The sequence below is a fragment of the Pongo abelii genome, chromosome 1 (genome assembly GCF_028885655.2).
Source record: "Pongo abelii isolate AG06213 chromosome 1, NHGRI_mPonAbe1-v2.0_pri, whole genome shotgun sequence".
Lineage (NCBI taxonomy): Eukaryota > Metazoa > Chordata > Mammalia > Primates > Hominidae > Pongo > Pongo abelii.
This window is the reverse complement of record NC_071985.2, coordinates 110,208,892-110,229,336: the sequence shown is the minus strand read 5'-3', so window position 1 is coordinate 110,229,336 and position 20,445 is coordinate 110,208,892. Positions and strand designations below refer to the sequence as shown.

At 44.2% G+C, this 20,445-nt stretch overlaps 2 protein-coding genes across 2 annotated transcripts in view; one reads left to right on the top strand and one right to left on the bottom strand.

The window, feature by feature from the left end:
* Positions 1-15,668, top strand: part of PDE4DIP (phosphodiesterase 4D interacting protein) — a 29,952-nt gene extending 14,284 nt beyond the window's left edge. Inside the window, 9 exon segments of the mRNA NM_001133742.1 lie at positions 1,091-1,229; positions 1,914-2,011; positions 3,503-3,692; positions 4,387-4,511; positions 7,455-7,695; positions 9,728-9,844; positions 10,390-10,556; positions 12,776-12,914; positions 14,932-15,668. Of these exon segments, the coding sequence (NP_001127214.1) occupies positions 1,091-1,176 (86 nt within the window). The 3' untranslated portion in view covers positions 1,177-1,229; positions 1,914-2,011; positions 3,503-3,692; ... (4 more) ...; positions 12,776-12,914; positions 14,932-15,668.
* The window catches only part of LOC100447686 (neuroblastoma breakpoint family member 12), a 2,265,351-nt gene that overhangs the window by 1,963,069 nt on the left and 281,837 nt on the right, over positions 1-20,445 (bottom strand).

The following is a 20,445-nucleotide window of genomic DNA, read 5'->3' as shown; positions in this document are numbered from 1 at the left end:
TGAGGGGTATAAAATGCAAGAGCTGTATCAGCGCTCAATCCTTTCCAAGTACATTTCTTCATTCTCCTGCCCAGGGCCTCAGTGCTCTGTAGGGATATGGGGAAGTCATGGACCCACCTCTTGTGCTGTCACACTCATATCCTTCCGTCTCTCTGCAGCCTGGCCTCTTTGCAGCCCACTCTCTTAGACCCCCCCCAGAATGCCAGGCATAGACGGGACTTTCTTCCATCAGTCAGGAGTTGTCACAGGAAAGGGTGCAAGGGTGCAGCTCCCCAACCCTGCACATACATCCTGTGCACAAAACTCAGTCACAGCAAGTGGAGAAGTATAGCTAAGCTCATAAATGGTGGGATGCCACTCAGTTCCAACAGTAAGACAATCATAATTTTCAGGAAAAGACTGAGCCCGAAGCAAAATGGTGCAGTTAATGTCCAGTGTAAGCATCCCTCTGACTTTTCTGCATCTTTTCCCTTTGTTTGGCAGGGGGAGGGGGGTGTCGTCCCCTCTCTAATCTGCCTTCAGATCTCTAGATCCTTCCAGGCTATTCTTTCATCTTCCATATTAAAAGTGATTTCAGGGAAGCATTCAGTGTCAGTCATTAACTGCATAGGGTGAGTGTAAGATCACATACTTTTACTTTAGGCCTTCTTTCTAAGGGTGGGAGGAAGGGCTTTGTCCCTTGCTAAAGAATGCTCGCTCACGTGTCAGTAAGAAGAAAGGTAGAGTGAGATCTCACCTATCATCCTCATAGTCACACCCAGGAGGTGGCCATACCTTTCCAGATGCTAGGCAGGCCTTGTCCAGAGCCCTCAGTTATTTTTCTAAAACATGTGGAACTCTCACAAGACCCCTGTGTGGGAGGAGGCCCATGGAGATTTTTTAGCAAGTGACTGTTACGTGTTTGAAAGCACATTTACTGTTTAAACAAAACTACCATTCTTTTGGGTGTCCGTGTGAGAGGACACAGTTGGCAGAAGGCTAGTGATATTTACAGGTCTTGCTGCAAGGCCCCTGGCTGAGCCCCACCCCCATCAGTAACCAGGATTCTCCGTCTCCCACCTCTCTCCATGTCCTGGTGGTTTGGCTGCAGGGGCTGACCTGCTGGAAGAGCATCTTGGTGAAATCTGGAACCTGCACCAGCGCCCAGCGCCTGGAGGAGTCCATCTGCATCAATGACCGCCTATGGGAGCAACTGGAACACCAGCTGACCTCTACTGCTTGTGGAAGCGGTAGGAGAGGTCCAGACCTTCCTGTTTCTGGCTCTATTTAGGGACCTTTAGGCAGAGCTTCACAGATATTCTTTACTTCACTTGCTCCTTTTGAACAGTCCAGCAAGGGAGGTGGGCAAGTACTGTCATCCCTACTTTCTGAATATATCTGAGTTTAGAGAGCAACTCTCTTTAAGGCAGAACTACGTCTGGTGCCCAGAGTCACCTGACTTCTCACCCCATACTTAATCTGCTTATATACTGCTGATGTCTGTGCCTTTGTTGTGTGATTGATAAGTGGTGGAACCAGGTCTGTAAGGGTCCTCCCACCTCTACCCTCGCCTCTTTACCAAGGTGGCCTTTCTCCTTACACTCTCCTTCCAAGCTGCTGTCACATGGAGGCCAGTCTTTCCATATGTTGTTGTCTTGCCTATACCACAGCAGCAGCTGTTTAGGGAGATCGGGCCTCCTGCACCATTGCAGTTATGGCATGTGATGATGCACGCAAAGAATCCACTGAGAAGGGGCACACAGAAAACATGTACCCAGCCCCCCATGCTTCATTTAGGGCCAGGCCTTGAGTCCTTGGGGTTTTCTGCTGGGTTGGGGCACTATCTTTGAGAGATAAAGAATGGGAAACTTTTGGAAGCTTCTGTTACCCAAATGTGTACTTTCTGGGACAGGATCCACCTCTAACTTCTACAGTTAGGGCCTGGAGTCCATACCTCAGCTCTGCAATGAGAACAGAGTCCTCAGGGAAGAAAATCGAAGACTTCAGGCTCAACTGAGTCATGTTTCCAGAGGTACGTGGTCAAAACCCACAAACTGTGGTCACTCTTAAGTTTCTTTCTTCCCTGGCCACACTAATCACCAACTGGAGAAGCAAACAAAAGAAGGTAGAGGTAAAAGAGCTACTCAGATCCACCAACCCAAACTCACAGCTATTCTCAGTCTAGAGAAGGCTGCTTTCTAAGATGTTCCAACTATGGGCCCCTCAGACTCCTAGTCCCCAGAAGCGAAGAGCTCTAGGAAATCCATCATTTCCGTACAAGCCCACCTGCATATATCCAGAGTCACGAGCTATCAACCTGGATACCAGTCTGGTATATGTTCTACCTCCCTTCACTCACAACTGATTTGGAACCAGTAAAGGAGGGAGTGTGAATGCCTATCTTCCCTCTCAAGTTTCTCCAGACTTTACGGCAGCAGCATGTGTTGTTCCTGGCCCTGCTCTGCTATCCCTCTGCCTCCTCACCACATCCCTCACTCATAGACTCAGGGCCCCTCTCTGGTCAGTACTATGACTCCATGCCGAGTGGCACTAGCAAATGCCCCCCAGCACTTTCCCAGCCCTAGCCAGGGGGCGCTCACAGGTGGGCATCATTTCTCATGTGGCTGAGAGGCAGCTGACTTTGGTGTTGGTCTACTTGATCAGATCAAATTATCAGTAACAAAGTATTTTAATTCACAAATATTTATTGAACAGCCATAAAAAGACAGAATAGTATCCAAAAGGATTAAGCTCAGAATGAAGGAATGCTTGTGGAAAAGGAAAAAGCTACCAAGAGATACTTCTAAATTAGCCACCTAAATTAATTAATTAATTTAATTAATTGATTTCTGTATTAGCAACTAGATTTGAGAGGAAAGGTCACTGCTGGGGGACGAAAACAAAAGTTAACAGATAAGAAAGAGGGCAGAACTACTAAGCTACCGTTACATGCTTGGAGAGAATAGAACAGATCTCACAGGTGAGAAGACAGTAAGAGATTTAAATGAGTACAATTTGCCAGGCTCAGGTGACTCTTTCCCCAGAGGACTTACTGAGCCTGCAGCTGTATTTTTAGAGTCCGTTCAATAATCTTTGACAACTTGTGAAGATCAGAGAAGTGCTGCAAGTTCAAAAAAGAACAAATATCCCAGTTTTCAAAATAATGAAAATGGTATATTCCAAAAAGAAATCTTGACGTTGATCTTTGTCAAAATTCAAGAATGGATTATTGAACAGATGATATGTGAGCACTTGGCAAGTGGTGAGCATTAGAAAGCAGGATTTCTCTAAGAGCAAGGTAGGACAGATTAAATAAGTGGAATGAAGGGTTTTGCAAAGAGAGAGAGGCACCATTCTCTAGACTGCGGGGGATGTTGAGCCAGCATGCTCTTCCCCACCAACATAGGGCCTTCCTTCCCTGCTCCTTAGCTCTGTTTGTCAGGGCAGATGTGCTTGGGGTCATCTTCCTGCTGAGCTCTGGCCCCATCATAATAAATCAGTCCTCCTGTGTTCCTCTCACCAGAGCACTCCCAAGAAACGGAAAGCCTGAGGGAGGCTCAGCTGTCCTCTCGATCCCATCTTCAAGAGCTGGAAAAGGAGCTGGAGCACCAGAAGGTAGAAAGGCAGCAGCTTTTGGAAGACTTGAGGGAGGAGCAGCGAGAGGTCTTGCGTTTCAGGGAGGAATGTCTTTCCCTCCAGGTAAACGACTCCAGGTAAGAGGGGACCCATTGACAGAGAAGGCAGCATTCTTCATTCTTACCTTCATTCTTACATTACAAGAAGGGATATTGGCAAGACAGTTGGTGTCCTCTTTTGGAAACCTCAATGTTCCCTCTGCTATTCCTGAGTTTTGTGTGTCAGTCGGGGCGTGGAGAGGGGGTGGGGCACTTTGAGCAGAAGAAAGGACTTCTCTGGGAATGCCTTGTCACTCCCAAGTTGAGAGAGTAAAACTCTGTTATAGAAGTCTTCAGTATATCAGAGACATGAAAAAGAAGGGTTCCCATGCTTCCAATTAGATATAGGACATTAGTCTCACCATCACCTAGGAAGCTTCTATACTGGCTGTGATGCTTGGTCCCAGCATAAGCCCTGTAACTGCTTGTCAGAATGCAAAGAGCACTGTAGGAGCAGTAAGGAGACTGTGCTGGTGTGTCTGTTCTGCTCTGAACTAATGTAGGTAATGGTGTGTTTTCAAGCAAAGTTACTTGACCTCCCTCAGCCACCATTTCCACATCTGTAAAATAAGTGATGGTCTTCATGACCCCCTGAGTTGACATCTGGGGCTCAGATGTAACCCTAACCATAACTCTTTATGACCCCCTGAGTTGACATCTGGCTCTCAGCTTATTGCTCTGGTGTGGCTGAGTGGCTCTGCCATCTCAGTGGGCCTTGCCTCTCCCTGGTCAGACTGCAGCACAAGCTGGTTCTCCTGCAGCAACAGTGTGAAGAGAAACAGCAGCTCTTTGAGTCCCTCCAGTCAGAGCTACAAATCTACGAGGCACTTTATGGCAATTCCAAGAAGGGGCTGAAAGGTATGTGTTCTTCTCCCCTCAACCCGTGAGCTTTTTGCCCTTGCATAGGATGCTAGTGAGCTCTTTCCTTTGGGAGTTGTGGAGATCATGGGAAGCTACAGAGTTCTGTCTCAGAAACCCCCATCCTAGCCTGGGGCTCCCAGTAGGAACTCTCATACACAAAGCCCAACGGGACAGGTTGGTGGCACAAGCAAGATCCAGCCTGATCATTCCTAATTACTTGAAGAAAATCTAGACATTCCTAACAGTGTCTAGATTATAACATTTTTGAAAGCAAAAGAACTGTCCTAATGATATCATCATTTGAAAAGGCCTTTAATATTGTCAGTAATACATACTGACAACCCATTCAGCCCAATGCAGCAGGCAGTCTGCTCCCACCCTGGCCCTTTCCCTAGTGACATCTGGCTCTCAGCTTATTGCCCTTTCATGCAATTTTCATAAATCCTGATTTAGTTTCCCGATTTTCTAAAGAGAAGGTGAACTGGAATTTGAAGAAATACAGGGGCTTACCAGGCTGGGCGAATAGCTTAAGTACAAAGTCTTGGTGAGTGTTGAGTCAGTGGGGACCAGCCTGCCCACAGGAGAAAATTAAAAGACACAAAAACAAAAAACCCTTACAGAAATACCACTAATAGGACCTAAATTTCAGTCCTGGATTTAAATATTAAGGACATTTATTGAAGACTTTGCTGCCTGCTGAAATAATAATCTAATATTTGAGAATTTTGATATATTTCTTCATTCTCCTTTAAATGGAGAAGGGTATTCAAAACATAACGTCAATAAGTCACAGCAGGCTGGAACAGAGGACTGACATCAATGTCATGAAATTTAGCAAAGATAAAAAGCAAAATCCTGAGCTCGATTAAAAATATCAGTGGTAGAAATATAGGATGAGGGTAGAAATATAGGACAGGCAGCCGTTCATGGGCTTGAGGGTTTGGGGTTTGGTAGAAACATGTTCACACAAGTAAGGCGTAGGCCAAAGGTTGCTAGAAATGCCAGCTCAAACTGACACTACAGTAGTGTAAGTGTGATGTTCGCCTGTGGAGACCATGTCTACAATATTGTTAGATTAAGGGGCACCATATTTGAAAAGGGCATTGACACACTAGGGAACATAATGAAGACAGGGCACACAATGTTGTGGACCAGAAATCTCCAACTGGTCAAAGAAACTAAAGAAATGTAGGCTTTCAAAAGATCTTGAGGACGTGAGAACTGGCTTCACATATTTGAAGAACAGTCAGGTGAAAAAGAACTCATGTATTTTATGTCCCTCCAGAGGGCGAAACAAAGAGTGAGGGGCAGTGGAATTTAGATTGGAATTATCATAAATCCTGATTTAGTTTCCTGATTTTCTAAAAAGAAGGTGAACTGGAACTTGAAGAAATACAGGGGGCTCACCAGGCTGGGAGAATAGCTTAAGTACACAGTCATGGTGAGTGTTGGGTCAGTGGGACCAGCCCGACCACAGGAGAAGCTTGGGGTTGGGGGAGTGAGAAGTCAGGATGGTGGATCAGAGTCACCAAATCTTGAAAGCCCACAGGTCAGGGTGAAAGTTGACATTCTGTATAGTAGGTAATGAAACTAAGTCTGTTCCTTCTCAAAGAAGATAAGCATATGATGAAAACAGAACTTTAAGATGCTAAGTCTCAGGGGATGTCCTGGAGTTGGGAGACATTAGAATCTGGGAAACCTATTGGATGGGTCTAGTGATATTCTGGCACATTAAGAGATGACAGTCTAATATAAGGTGATATTGGGAAGATGAAAGCATATAGATAGATTTTAAAACATCTCTAAAACTACTTCATCCTGAGCTACCTTTCCTTTCATGCTTTTCTCCCTGCCTTTTAGGACTCATTTCAAAGCTACAACCACTAAAGCTCCATAATCTCTTATCTGTAATTTCAAAATCCAGTAAGATCTCCAAATTAAATTTTTCAAATACTCATTTAGTGACAAAATCTAGATGATCTAACAAGAGGATATTCATAAGTCTTTATTTATCTACTTAGAATGTTCACATAGCTCATTGCAGAAATAATTACATGTTTGATTAAGGATTGTGGCTCACATGCAACTGGGTACATGTTACATATGATATATGCACCCTGTTGCCTTGCTAAAAACTAAAACAAATTTTACCTTTGAAAATACATTTATTTGGCCTTAAGGTTTTCAGATAAGGGATTGTGGCCTTATAGAATATTTCTTAGATCTCTTCATCCCCAATACAAAGAAATAGACTACATGTGGTGAATGGAGGTAAATATATATACATATATATATTTATATTTGTGTGTATATATGTGTACATATATACATGTATATATACATATATACACATATGTATATACACACACGACATATACACACTATATATAGTTGTATATATATGTACACACACACACACATATATATATAGAAAGACAGAAAGAGAAAGAAGTTGAAAAACTCACTTATTTATAATCCCTCATCTAAGGTGCCCAACTCACATTCTCACATGCTACCAAAAGGCCTCCTCCTTCTCCTCTTTCATTTTTGAGAGTGAAGGCCGTGAAATCTCTTTCTCCCTCATCCCCTACCCTTCTCTAGCTCAGTGCTGACCTTCTACCGTGGAGGATCCTATACTTTAGCCTACAGGACTAAGATTACTATGGAGATGAAATATGGACTTATCCTCATCTGCCAATCAAATGCTCTATAGGTGCATGTGTGTAACTTAAGCTGCAGGGAAGTTTCAGACTGGATGTGTGCCAGCTCAGTGCCACCCCCCGGCCACACACAGAAATGGTGACATCTCCATCATAGATGGGTTGCATGAGACTCAGATGATAGTGGGGTCCTTGGCAGAAAAGAATGTCACAGAGGAGGGTTCTGACAAGTGCTTGGAAATACTTGGGTCAATGTTACCAGACTCCTCTTCTCTCTTAGCTTACAGCCTGGATGTCTGTCACCAAATCCCTTTGAGCAGTGACCTGAGCCACCTGGTGGCAGAGGTACGAGCTCTTGAGAGGGCAGCTGGAGCAGAGCATTCAGGGGAACAATTGTCTGCGACTGCAGCTGCAACAGCAGCTGGATAGCGGTGCTGGCAAAGCCAGCCTTAGCCCCTCCTCCATTAACCAGAACTTCCCAGCCAGCACTGACCCTGGAAACAAGCAGCTGCTCCTCCAAGGTAGGAAGGAAAAGGGACTTAGAAAACCTTCGGCCAGTGGGGAAATCACCAGGATATCTGCGGCAGAAGGTGCAATCGGCCTGGTCCATGCTCCTTAGGGTCAGGTTGAAATCAGAGATGCTCCAGTCTAGCAGCCTGAGTGAAAGCATGGGATTTAGGTCAGACCAGCCTCCAGATTCTGAGTTTACCGCTTATAGATAGTTTGATTTGGGCAAGGTGTTTAAAGTCTCAGCAGTTTAAGCCTTAGTTTCCTCATATTTAAGATGAGGATAATAACCATATATACCTTATATGATTTTGAGCATTAAATGAAATCATTTACAAGTGCTTGGCACACTAAGAATTGCTCAATAATTAGCAGGTGTATATGCTCATATTTTTTTTCTTGGATTTGCTTAGTGCTTTCATATTAGCCAAGTGTTTTCACATATATAATTTCGTCTGAAGTAAAGCAGGTTTTGCTGTCTCTGTATTTCACATAAGAAAACTTAGGTCTTGAGATATTAACAGACAAGCGAGGGTTTAGAGAAGTTATAGACAAAGCCAGGATCAGAACCAGATGTTGTGATTTTCAGTCTGTGTTCCTTCCAGCTCATTGTGCCCTGTCTCAGTATTGCCGACCTTCCCAGATTCTCTAGTACCCCTTTACCTCACAGGTGGGGAACTCAAGAGTGTGGCAAAATGTTCCTGCCCCTAAGGAAACAGGGCTCTGGGGAAGTCCTGGATGGTGGGTGATTTATTTTGGGCGGCCATCATTCGCTTTCTCTACCTCACCCCTTGCCTGCCTTTTCAGATAGGCGTGTTTGACCAGGTCCCCCTTCTCTTCTCAATATCCCCCATCAATCTCACTTCTCCCAGTTTTCATTGAAGTGTCAGTGGTGTCCCCCTAGTCTCTTAAATCGTTCAATTTCTACTTCCTCTGTCCTTTTTTCCTTTTGATACACCATTTAGTACACCATCTCCACTCACCTCCATGGCCATACCTTCAATTTTATTCAAATCAGGAATGACTTCTGTTCAGTTTCTCTAAAGCTGAGCTTTCAAACTCTCCTGCCAGCTATTTCTGGGTCATGTTAATCTTTATTTTTCTCTGGTTCTTGTAGATTCTCATTTATCTGACAGTAACCTTATTTGTCAAATGAAGGTGACAATAACATGATTATGCTGTTTTGGCAATTCAATAAAAAAACACACGTGGGCTGCCAAGCAAACCGCCTGGCCACCAGGAACTTCTCAGCTTACATTAGGTGGACACCTTGCCGTCCTCTGGACTGCCCTGATGGTTGTGGTGTTCAGTTATGTCTCCAACTCTTCCTTCTAACCAGGCCTTCCCCTCTCACTGGCTTCCCACACAGCAGCCAAGACTCAGCCCCACTGGCGTAGTCCCTGCCCCTCTTTCTCTAGCACCCCCGAGGCCTGAGCTGGAAAGCAGGCACTGGGCCACACTTGCCTGAGCAGGACCTTTTCTACCTTCTTTGTGATATTTTCCAATTCCTCCACCATAGGGTTGCTTTTTAGTCTCCAGCAAGACGTTAACCCACCAAGCCTTCTGTCTCCGTTCTTCTCATACAAGTCATTTTTTTTCAGTATTACCTCATCAGAATGATGACTAGAATGTTGAGTTTAGTCCCCCATGAATCCATTCATTCCTTGATTCCTTGATTCTAGATTTTAATATGTACTATGTATATTTATACATATTACATTTAGTTACAGGGCATCGTATTAGATACCACACACAAATTATACTCAAGACTCGGTTTATAAAAATATACCTAATAATTTTTCAAACTAGAGGTTACTTTCTTATGGAACACCCCTCAGTTAAAGGAATATCTTTTTGTTCTGAAGAATGGACACATTCTGAACTCAGTGACTCATGGGCTTTTGCTTTTGCTTGTGGGGTATGGATAATTCTGTAAGAGGAGAATCCTGCCACCTAAGGTCTCAGTGGGGATGGCTAGGTGTGCATGTGCTTCATGTGCAGTGTGTTCCAGGGCTCCTGAAAACTGTGGTTGCCTTTACCTCCTAGATTCAGCTGTGTCCCCTCCAGTCCGGGATGTTGGTATGAATTCCCAAGCTCTGGTCCTCCCCAGATCTGCTTCATCTACTCCTGGCTCAGAAACGGCCATAATCAACAGAACAAATGGTAAATATGGCAACTAAAGGGCCCAGGGACTGATGATGGAAAGAGATTAATGCAAACAACCTTTTGTTGTCTCTAAACATATTATGTGTATTTAGAGAGTTTTCTCTGCATGCCCCAAGGCCTTTAGCCCTACTCCCTGCACCTTCTGTGGCTGTCTTTCTTGCCATTGTTCATCCTCCTGCAGTTTTCCTACTGCTGTTTTTGCTTCGTTGCACCATAATCTCTCCATTCTTGAAAATGTTCTCTATATCCAGCTTGATTTCCTTGTCTGTGTCTTCTCTACCCAGAAACTTATTATTTATTATGATTCGTCCTATTTCATTTGCCAATAAGGAAAAAAATGTCTCCTGGCAAATTTATCATTAAGAGATAATGTAAGAAAGATTATAAAAATACAGAAGCCAGAAGATCTCTATGGACTTTGCCCCACCCTTGTACATTCCAAGGCTTCCTTTCTTGTTCCCTACCTCTTCTGAGTTGGAGCAAACTGAGGATATCATTATGAATAACAGAAGATTCTGTTGTGTTGTCATTTTTTTTTTTAGGCTTGGATTTGGATACTTCTCCAGTATTGAAGACCCCTCCCAAGCTGGAGGGTGATGCTACTGATGGTTCCTTTGCCAATAAGCATGGCCGCCATGTCATTGGCCACATTGATGACTACAGTGCCCTAAGACAGCAGATTGCGGAGGACAAGCTGCTGGTCGAAAAGGTAGTGTCTCTTGTGAGATCAGCGTGCAGCTTCCCTGGCCTTGAAGCCCAAGGCACAGGGGTAATCATACCTGAAGCTTTAGGTGTACTCTTTCCTTGTGCCCTTTCTTTCTTTGATGTTAACTCCTTCTCCCACCATTTTTTTTTTTTCATGCTTTGCATTTCTCAACAGCTGAGGCTTCCTCTTCTATGTATAGCAGCCAGGCCCTTTCTTCTCTGTCTCCTATTTTCACTGTGAGTTCTGCTCTGTTCCAGATGTAGCTGACTGGATATTTCCCCTCAGCCCCACAGAAACACGTGGCATTGCCTAGCAGCCTTTGGTAGCTTATTATCTACCACAGTCATGCAGGCACATGACCATCTGTGGGCAGAGTCGACTCAATGGGATGGACAGAAATAGAAGGATTTGCAGGTGTATGGCCCCCACATGTGGAAGGGGTGAGAAGCCTGGCAGCCACGACATTTCCTTATGCAGACTGCATAGGGGGAAGGAAGGTAGTCAGCAAAGCTTCTCAGAGCACCTTGCCGGTGAGAGAGACCAGGCACCAGTGGCTGTGCTGTCTGAGCTGCTGGAGATCTATGGATGCGGAGGGACAGCCCTGCCTCCACGGAGCCCCACACTAGAGGGCAAGACACACACCCAAGTAGATAAGCACAGTACGGGGCTACAGGCACAGTATGAGAAGTCATCCTCTGTGCTGTGAGAGCACCAATGCAAATGTGGTCATTTATCTCAGGCGAGGAAGGTAATAGGTTCATAGAGGACATAGCAAGGGGGTGAGTTTTGAAAGCCTTGTGGGTTCTGCAGGTGGAAGAAGGCATTCCTGGTAAAGGGAGCAGCACCTTAGTTCTGAGAGCTGCAAATGGTTGTGCGAGGGCTTCACAGGTTCAAGCAGGCCCATGTTCTGTGCCTCACTCACAAAGGAAGCTTGAGCCCATGCAGGGGGAAGAAAGTAATCTCTCCGCTCCTGTGGTGTTACCTTTCCCCAGGTGCTAGGCAGCAAAGGCATTCATGAGCTTCGGAGCAGCACCAGTGCCCTGCACCATGCCCTAGAGGAGTCGGCTTCCCTCCTCACCATGGTCTGGAGAGCAGCCCTGCCAAGCACCCACATCCCTGTGCTGCCTGGCAAAGTGGAAAGATGCCAGTGTCCTTTCTTGGTTGAAACCCAGTTCTTCTGCCCTCCAATACTGTTCTGTCTCCTCAATGTCACAGCTTTTCCAGAAAATCAGGAGCCACATAGTGAATTGGGATAGACAGAAACTTAGAGGAGTGTCCCTGGAGGGACATCTCTGACCCTTGGTGGCTGCTTTCATTGCAGCTCTAAATACATCCCATTCCCCGCCAGCCCCCTGACCCCTGGATAAGAAATCAAAGAAGAAGAGGAAGGGGTGTGGAGAAAGTAGAGACATCATAACCCTGGCAATCCATAAATGTTCAGTTTCTTTACCTCTTTGAAGTTTGGCTGAGCTGAAATTCAGTTAAAGCTTCAGCACCCATCTCCCACCCCACAGGTCCCTTGGTCAAATGATCACAGAACACCCCATGAGACTGAGCCTTTTTAGCCACTGCCTGGAATCCCAACATACAACTTAAGCTGGCATCTCTGGACCAGGCCTGGGGAAAGTCAGCCACCCCTCAGGATCTGCTCAGAGCTCAGGCTAACTCTGATTGGCAGACCCTTGTGTAGGCAGGTTTCAGGATCCCCTCCCCAGGGATTCTAGCTCCAGGTCAATGTCACCAATACCTTTTGGATCCAACTATGCTAATTCCAGGGAGGGCGTGTTTTGCCATCTTCATGTTGGCACAAATATTTACAAACTTGCAAAGTTTTCTGATTCCAAGTCTCTCTCCCCAGCATAACATTTCTGAACACTCAATCTTACCTGTGAAGGGAGAGTGACAGAACTGATACCAGGACTAAAGCAAGGTCCTCTTCAGAGTTGGGAGTTTGATACCAGCCTGAAGCGAGGTTCTCTTAAGCTGCAGGTGTGTAGGCCTGTGCTAGTCTGCATGGGGAATTCCAGAGTCTCAATATTCCTGCCTAATGGCCTCATCCTAAACTGTCCTCAGCTGGAGGTATTCGAGGCTGTGAAGGAGGAAATCCAGTTCAGGAGAGTTGAGAAGATTGTAGAATCCTTCTTTGAACTGGACAGAGCCAAAAGGCACAGGATGCTTTAGGCCTTCTGCCTGTTCAGTAAGAGTCTGTTCCTCTTATCCAGGGAGAATCAACAGAAAGGGAACTTCTGGAACCGAGAACCAAAGTATCCAAACAGGAGTGGCTCCTTCAGAGGACAGCTGAGCGTCTGAAGACTGCCAACCAGCAGAAGGAGAGCATGGAACAGTTCATCGTCAGCCAGCGTAGGTTCCCTGAGAGGGAATGGGGGAAGAAACGGGCAGTCTTCCCAATGCCCCATTTGTGCTGCAGATGAGCAGTGACCAGGCGGGCTTGGAGATGTTGGGAGTGGAGACTGATTTGATGTCCCCAAACCTCCTGTGCCACGAGCAATTGTGGATGCAGAGGGAGGGGAGGACAGGGGGTGGATAGAAGGAGACTCCAAGCTGAATAGCCAGAAAGAAATAAGTGCTTTAGAATTCTCACGCTAAGCAAATAGGGTTAATTTCTGCTGGTGATTTCTACTCTGTGGTGCTCTTTTGTTGTTTCAGTAGCCAGAACATACAATGTTTTAAAGAAGGCAAGGACTAACTTAGAGGTAAGGAAACTACTGCACCAGTCAGAGGCACCAAGCCTGTCCCCAACCCATCACCATCCATTAGCAGATCTTGTAGGCGACCCTTGGCCTGCTTTGGTCTTCCAGGAGAAGATTTGGGGTCCACTTGCAAGATCACAGGTCCTCAGTGAGCTTCCTGCTAGTTTCTGTTCCCATCACCCTCCCACCCCGTCAGCTCCTGCCCTGTATCTTGGTTTACTCTCACATTGTCATCATCTCTCCTTTTTACTCCAAGTTTTCTTCTTTGATGCCAGATCAGGAGACTGGAGAAATGCAATTCAGCTGACTCTGGAAGTCATTAGACATTCAGGAGTCTGCCTCTGAATGAGCTTTTGGTAGAGGGATCTTGAGGCCAGTTATGTGTTCTACTCTTCATGAAAAAGTAAAAGCAATTTGCAACCTAATAAACTGATTTCACTGCACACTCCTGGGTTAAGAACAGCAATTTGATTTTGCTATATCTTTAAGTAACATGACAAAAGATATCTGTTGGGTCTCATTGATCTAAAAGAGAATTTGTTAATAAATAACAACTGAACCTTCATCAGAAAAATATTACATATGTACCAGACATTATCTACATTTACTTAAAACACTAAGTGTTCATCATTCCCTAGGAAGTGCTTTGAAAAAAAACTTGAGGTATATGAATGGTTTAAACATCAGAAACTAAACCTTTTAATGTGGACTTCAAAGCTTTGCCATAAGCAATTGAGCATATTCCTAGAAATGTTTCTAAACCATAACCTGAGAGAATGTTGATCTCCATAGTGTGAAAATGACTTGGGCCGGTTTAACTTGCTCTTTTTTTTTTATTTTTTCACTAATTCCCTTTTGTTTTTCTCTGATAATTCTTCTCCTTCCTGAGCCTCTTTAGAGCAGCACTTACAGGATTGCCTCTGTAACGCCTTACTCCTGTCCCAGAAAAGGTAACCCAAAAAGTCTCTAGTATCCACTAAAAGGTAACCCAAAAGTCTCTAGTATCCATTGGCTTTCTCCAGTTTGGAAGCTTTCCTCTCCACCTCCCATAGATCACTGGAAAGGACCCGAGGCCTCGGTTCTAATCTCTGGCTTATCATTAACTGCTGTGTGGCTTTGGATTGTCCCTTAGTCTCTGTGAGACTGCTGCACCCTCATGTGTCAAAGATGGAACTGGACTTAGTTGAGCTCTGAGGTCCCTGTGGACTTGGCCCCTCCACACCCTCATTATGGCAACTGGACATAAACTTAACAGAGGACTTCCCTGCAGAATGGCTTCTTCTTCCTACAACAAGCTGTTTCTATATGTGCATGTTTCATGCTAAGCACTTCTTTCTTGGGTGGAGATGACAAAGGCCTCTTTCTGCTGAGACGAAGTGATTTGGAGAGTCACCTGGCCCCTGAAGAGGGAGTGGTAGGATCCAGCCACCCAGTGTGCAGTGAATTGGAGCAGGGATCTCAGCACATAGGGAGGTGGGAGGCTCCCCCTAACCTCGGGCACCTGTTGCTCCTCCAGACTGCAGCGCATGCTCTTAGCTCATCCTCTTAACTGGCTCTCACCGTGCTCCTGGCTTTGGTCACCACGTAGCTCTCACTCCAGCTTCAGGTAGCCATCAGTAGGGCCTGGCAATCTACACTGATTTGGTTTGTTTTATGTTTGTCTGCAGGTGAAATCCCTAAGGGCTCTGCCGTGTACTCCAGCCTTGTGACCCTTGCCTTCCAGGAACCATGCAAGAAGCGCAGCCACCAGAAGTCCTTAAAACAGCAGGAAAGGTGGGCCTGTCCCCCTTTTGTGCAGCTACCTATCTGCTGAGGAGCATGTGGGCCTCATTCCTCCAAGTCGACTGGAGGGTCCAGAAGTGAGAGTCACAAATGTATCCTTGTGGAGCTGGGAGAAAGGCAGAAAGCCTTTCTGACAGCTATGGAATACCATTAGCCAAGGTCCACTTGGCCCAGCACTAAGCAAAAGATTCACAGTTTGCATAGAAGGTTTTGTGATACTGCCTCTCAACAGTCCCAGCAGCTTGGGAACTGGCAAGAGCACATTTCTTGCCTCATCAGCTGTCCTGAGATGGAAAACTCAGTGGATATAGGACCCTGATTCTGATGAATGGGGCATGTGGTCCCAATGCTGGAGCTCCTCTGGCAGGTTCTAAAAGCACAGTACTGAGCAGTGGTGCCCTGCCAGACACTGCTGGTGGGGGCTCAGTGAGCACTACTCACAGATCCACACCTGACCCTATTGGGTCGAGTCAGGCTGGGCTTTGGTCTGCACTGTAGCACCTGTGTTCTTTGAGTTCACATCACGAATGTGGTGACTTCCCAGATACCATCTCAGGCTTAACCTAGCATATCCTGTTTCTTTTCTTCTATGATATCCAAATTGGACTGACCTCACTTCAAATATGCTGTCCCATTTTGTCATCCTATCTTACCTCGGGGAAATTGGGGACTGATGGCCAGACCAACTCTGTTGAAATTCTTGCATAGAGCAAACCTGTGCTCATTTTTAAGTGGCATGGTAGAGGCCCCTAGCCATAGTAAAGCCTAGTCTCTGTCTTCACAGTGCTGATAGAATGTGTTTGTGTGTATAAATGTATGATATAGATTTATATATGTTGCTATCGCCATATATTGAAGGCCAACTTAACTGGTGGACAGGGTGGGTGACAGAAAATGAAAGTCTTTTTGGTGATTATTAAAGCAAAATGTGTATAAAGAATAGTTTTTCTTTCACTGCTTTGTTTCCCGTTTCTGCACCAATCCCTTGACAGTATAAAGAACTGGAAAGAGAAAATGGGAAAGACAAACTGTGTTTAAGAAGTGCATAGTCTAATGCTTGAACTCTAAAAGATTAAGGTTTTCCTTCTTTGTCATTTTGTAAGAATCCCTAGTCTGAAAATATGAAAGAATGGTTCTTAAACTTAGTGTACCTTAGAAGCAGCTGTGGAGATTCTAGGAGCTACCTCCTGGTCTCCAATCCCAGGAGATTTAGTTGGTGTGAGCCCTAGAATCTGCATTTTTTTAATATAAGCACCCCAGGTGATTCCATTACATGTGGGCTGCAGATCACAGTTTAAAAAAACAGTGTTCTATAACATTGAATCAAAACTAAAACTACATTTAAGAACCTTGAATCAAAAAGTATGTCATTCCATAAACATTGATATAAAAATTTTAAAACATTCCTTGGGAAAAGTTCTTAGCTACATGCTTTTGATCCCCAAGATTAAAATAAAGCTTTCACTTCACAATTATGTACTAGAAACATTTAAAAAATAAAAACAGGTAGAAGGTGGAGTAAGATGGTAGAATAGAATTCTCCAGCAATGGTCTCCCTGAAGGAACATCAAATTGAACAACTGTCTATGTAAGAAAATGCTTTCACAAGGGCTAATCAGGTGAGAGATCATAGCACCTGGTTTTAACATGCTAACAAGAAAAGATGCGTTGAAGAAGGGAGGAAGGACAGGCTTGCATTGCCTATGACACCTCTCCCCCAACCACAGGAAATGCATCTCCGAGAGAGAATCTAATAGCTTGGGGACAAGGGGGAAAGTGTGAGACTTTATACTGAAACTTAGTATCAGTCTTGCCATAGTGGCACACGGCACTGGACAGAACCCCACAGCACTTGATTCCAGGCTGGTGCCCACAAAAGAAGCATTTAGACCCACCCTGGGCCACAAGGGAATCAGCTGCTCCAGCAGGAAGAACCCACCAAAGTTCTGGCTGGCTTTATCACTGGAGATTTCTTGGGCTTCAAATAAATTTCAGTGGCAGGCAGGCTGTAGTGACCATAGTCCTTGGGCAAGCCCTGATGCTGCATAGGTCTGGAAGACCCTGGACTTGAGGTGTGAGCCAGTATGACGGCAGCAGCTGCAGCAGCTATGGGGAATGCCTGTGTCGCCCCTCTCCACGTTCCAGGCAGTGCAGCCTGAAGAGAGATTCCTTTTGCTGGGGGGAAAGAAAAGGAAGTAAGCTAGTGGCTTTACCTGGGAATGCAGAGAACAATCCCTGATCTTCCCCAAGTCCACAGGGCTGGGGACCTGGGAATCTGTAAGAATTGCAGTGTACTTGGGCCTAGGGTGCCCTGTAGTACAAAAATGGCTGCAGTGATCACTGGCTTAGGGAACTCGTCAGCCCACTTTGAATTCCTGGAATACCTTATCCTTCAATGCCCAGATATTGACAAACATCGACAGTATCATAACATTGAAGTCAATATGTCCTCAACAAATGGACCAAGTAAGGCACCCAGTGACCAACCCTGGAGAGATGGAGATGTGTAATCTCTCAGGGAATTCAGAATAGCTATTTTGAGAAAGCTCAATGAACTTCAAGAAAACACAGAAACAATTCAGAAATATATCAGAAATTTAACAAGATTACTGAAGTAAGAGAAAAAAATCAAATCCTGGAGCTGGAAAATGCATTATTGGGTCTCAGTAGAATTGATCAAGCAGAAGAAAGAATTAGCATGCGAACAAGCTATTTGAAAATAGAGGAGAAAAAAGAAGAATGAGAAGGAACACAGAATGCTTAAGAGATCTAGAAGAGGGCCTCAAAAGAGAAAATCAAAGATTCATTGGCCTTAAAGAGGGGGTTGAGAAGGAGCAAAGAACAGAACGCTTATTCAAAGAAATAATCTTTTTTTTTTTTTAATACTTTAAGTTCTAGGGTACATGTGCACAACATGCAGGTTTATTACATAGGTATGCATGTGCCATGTTGGTTTGCTGCACCCATCAACTCATCATTTACATTAGGTATTTCTCCTAATGCTATCCCTCCCCCAGCCTCCAACCCCACAACAGGGGGTTGTTCCCCTCCCTGTGTCCATGTGTTCTCATTGGTCAACTCCCACTTAAGAGTGAGAACATGTGGAGTTTGGTTTTCTGTCCTTGGAATATTTTGCTGAGAATGATGGTTTCCAGCTCCATCCATGTCCCTGCAAAGGACATGAACTCATCCCTCTTTATGGCTGCATAGTATTCCTTGGTGTATATGTGCCACATTTTCTTTAGTCAATTATTGATGGACATTTGGGTTGGTTCCAAGTCTTTGCTATTATGAATACTGCCACAATAAACATAGCTGTGCATGTGTCTTTATAGTAGCGTGATTTATAATCCTTTGGGTATATACCCAGTAATCAGATTGCTGGGTCAAATGGTATTTCTAGTTCTAGATCCTTGAGGAATCACCACACTGTCTTCCACAATGGTTGAACTAATTTATACTCCCACCAACAGTGTAAAACCATTCCTATTTCTCCACATCCTCTCCAGCATCTGTTGTTTCCTGACTTTTTAATGATCGCCATTCTAACTGGTGTGAGTGGTATCTCATTGTGGTTTTGATTTGCATTTCTCTGATGACCAATGATAATGAGCATTTTTTTCGTGTCTGTTGGCTGCATAAATGTCTTCTTTTGAGAAGTGTCTGTTCATATCCTTTGCCCACTTTTTGATGGGGTTGTTTTCTTCTTGTAAATTTAAGTTCTTTGTAGATTCTGGATATTAGCCCTTTGTCAGATGGATACATTGCAAAAATTTTCTCCCATTCCTTAGGTTCCCTGTTCACTCTGATGAGAGTTTCTTTTGCTGTGCAGAAGTTCTTTAGTTTAATTAGATCCCATTTGTCTATTTTGGCTTTTGTTGCCATTGCTTTTGGTGTTTTAATCATGAAGTCTTTGCCCATGTCTGTGTCCTGAATGGTATTACCTAGGTTTTCTTCTAGGGTTTTTATGGTGTTACGTCTTACATTTAAGTCTTTAATCCATCTTGAGTTAATTTTTGTGTAAGGTGCAAGGAAGGGATCCAGTTTCAGCTTTCTACATATGGCTAGCCAGTTTTCCCAGCACCATTTATTAAATAGAGAATCCTTTACCCATTTCTTGTTTTTGTCAGGTTTGTCAAAGATCTGATGGTTTTATATGTGTGGTGTTATTTCTGAGGGCTCTGTTCTGTTCCATTGGTCTATATCTCTGTTTTGCTACCAGTACCGTGCTGTTTTGGTTACTGTAGCCTTGTAGTATAGTTTGAAGTCAGGTAGCATGATGCCTCCAGCTTTGTTCTTTTTGCTTAGGATTGTCTTGGCTATGCGGGCTCTTTTTTGGTTCTATATGAAGTTTAAAGTAGTTTATTCCAATTTTGTGAAGAAAGTCAGTGGTAGCTTGATGGGGATACCATTGAATCTATAAATTACCTTGGGTAGTATTGCCATTTTCACGAGATACTTCCTATCCATGAGCATGGAATGTTCTTCCATTTGTTTGTGTCCTCTTTTATTTCATTGAACAGTGGTTTATAGTTCTCCTTGAAGAGGTCCTTCACATCCTTTGTAAGTTGGATTCCTAGATATTTTATTCTCTTTGTAGTAATTGTGAATGGGAGTTCACTCATGATTTGGCTCTCTGTTTGTCTGTTCTTGGTGTATAGGAATGCTTGTAATTTTTGCACATTGATTTTGTATCCTGAGATTTTGCTGAAGTTGCTTATCAGCTTAAGGAGATTTGGGGCTGAGACAATGGGGTTTTCTAAACATACAATCATGACATCTGCAAACAGGGACAATTTGACTTCCTCTTTTCCTAATTGAATACCCTTTATTTCTTTCTCTTGTCTGATTGGCCTGGCCAGAACTTCCAATACTATGTTGAATAGGAGTGGTGAGAGAGGGCATCATTGTCTTGTGCCAGTTTTCAAAGGGAATCCCCATTCAGTATGATATTGGCTGTGGGTTTGTCATAAATAGCTCTTATTATTTTGAGATACGTTTAATCAATACCTAGTTTATTGAGCGTTTTTAGCATGAAAGGCTGTTGAATTTTGCCAAAGGCCTTTTCTGCATCTATTGAGATAATCGTAGTTTTTGTCGTTGGTTCTGTTTATGTGATGGATTACGTTTATTGATTTGTGTATGTTGAACCAGCCTTGGATCCTAGGGATGAAGCTGACTTGATCATGGGGAATAAACTTTTTGATGTGCTGCTGGATTCAGTTTGCCAGTATTTTATTGAGGATTTTCGCATCAATGTTCATTAGGGATATTGGCCTAAAATTATCTTTTTTTGTTTTGTCTCTGCCAGGCTTTGATATCAGGATGATGCTGGCATCATAAAATGAGCTAGGGAGGATTCCCTCTTTTTCTATTGATTGGAATAGTTTCAGAAGGAA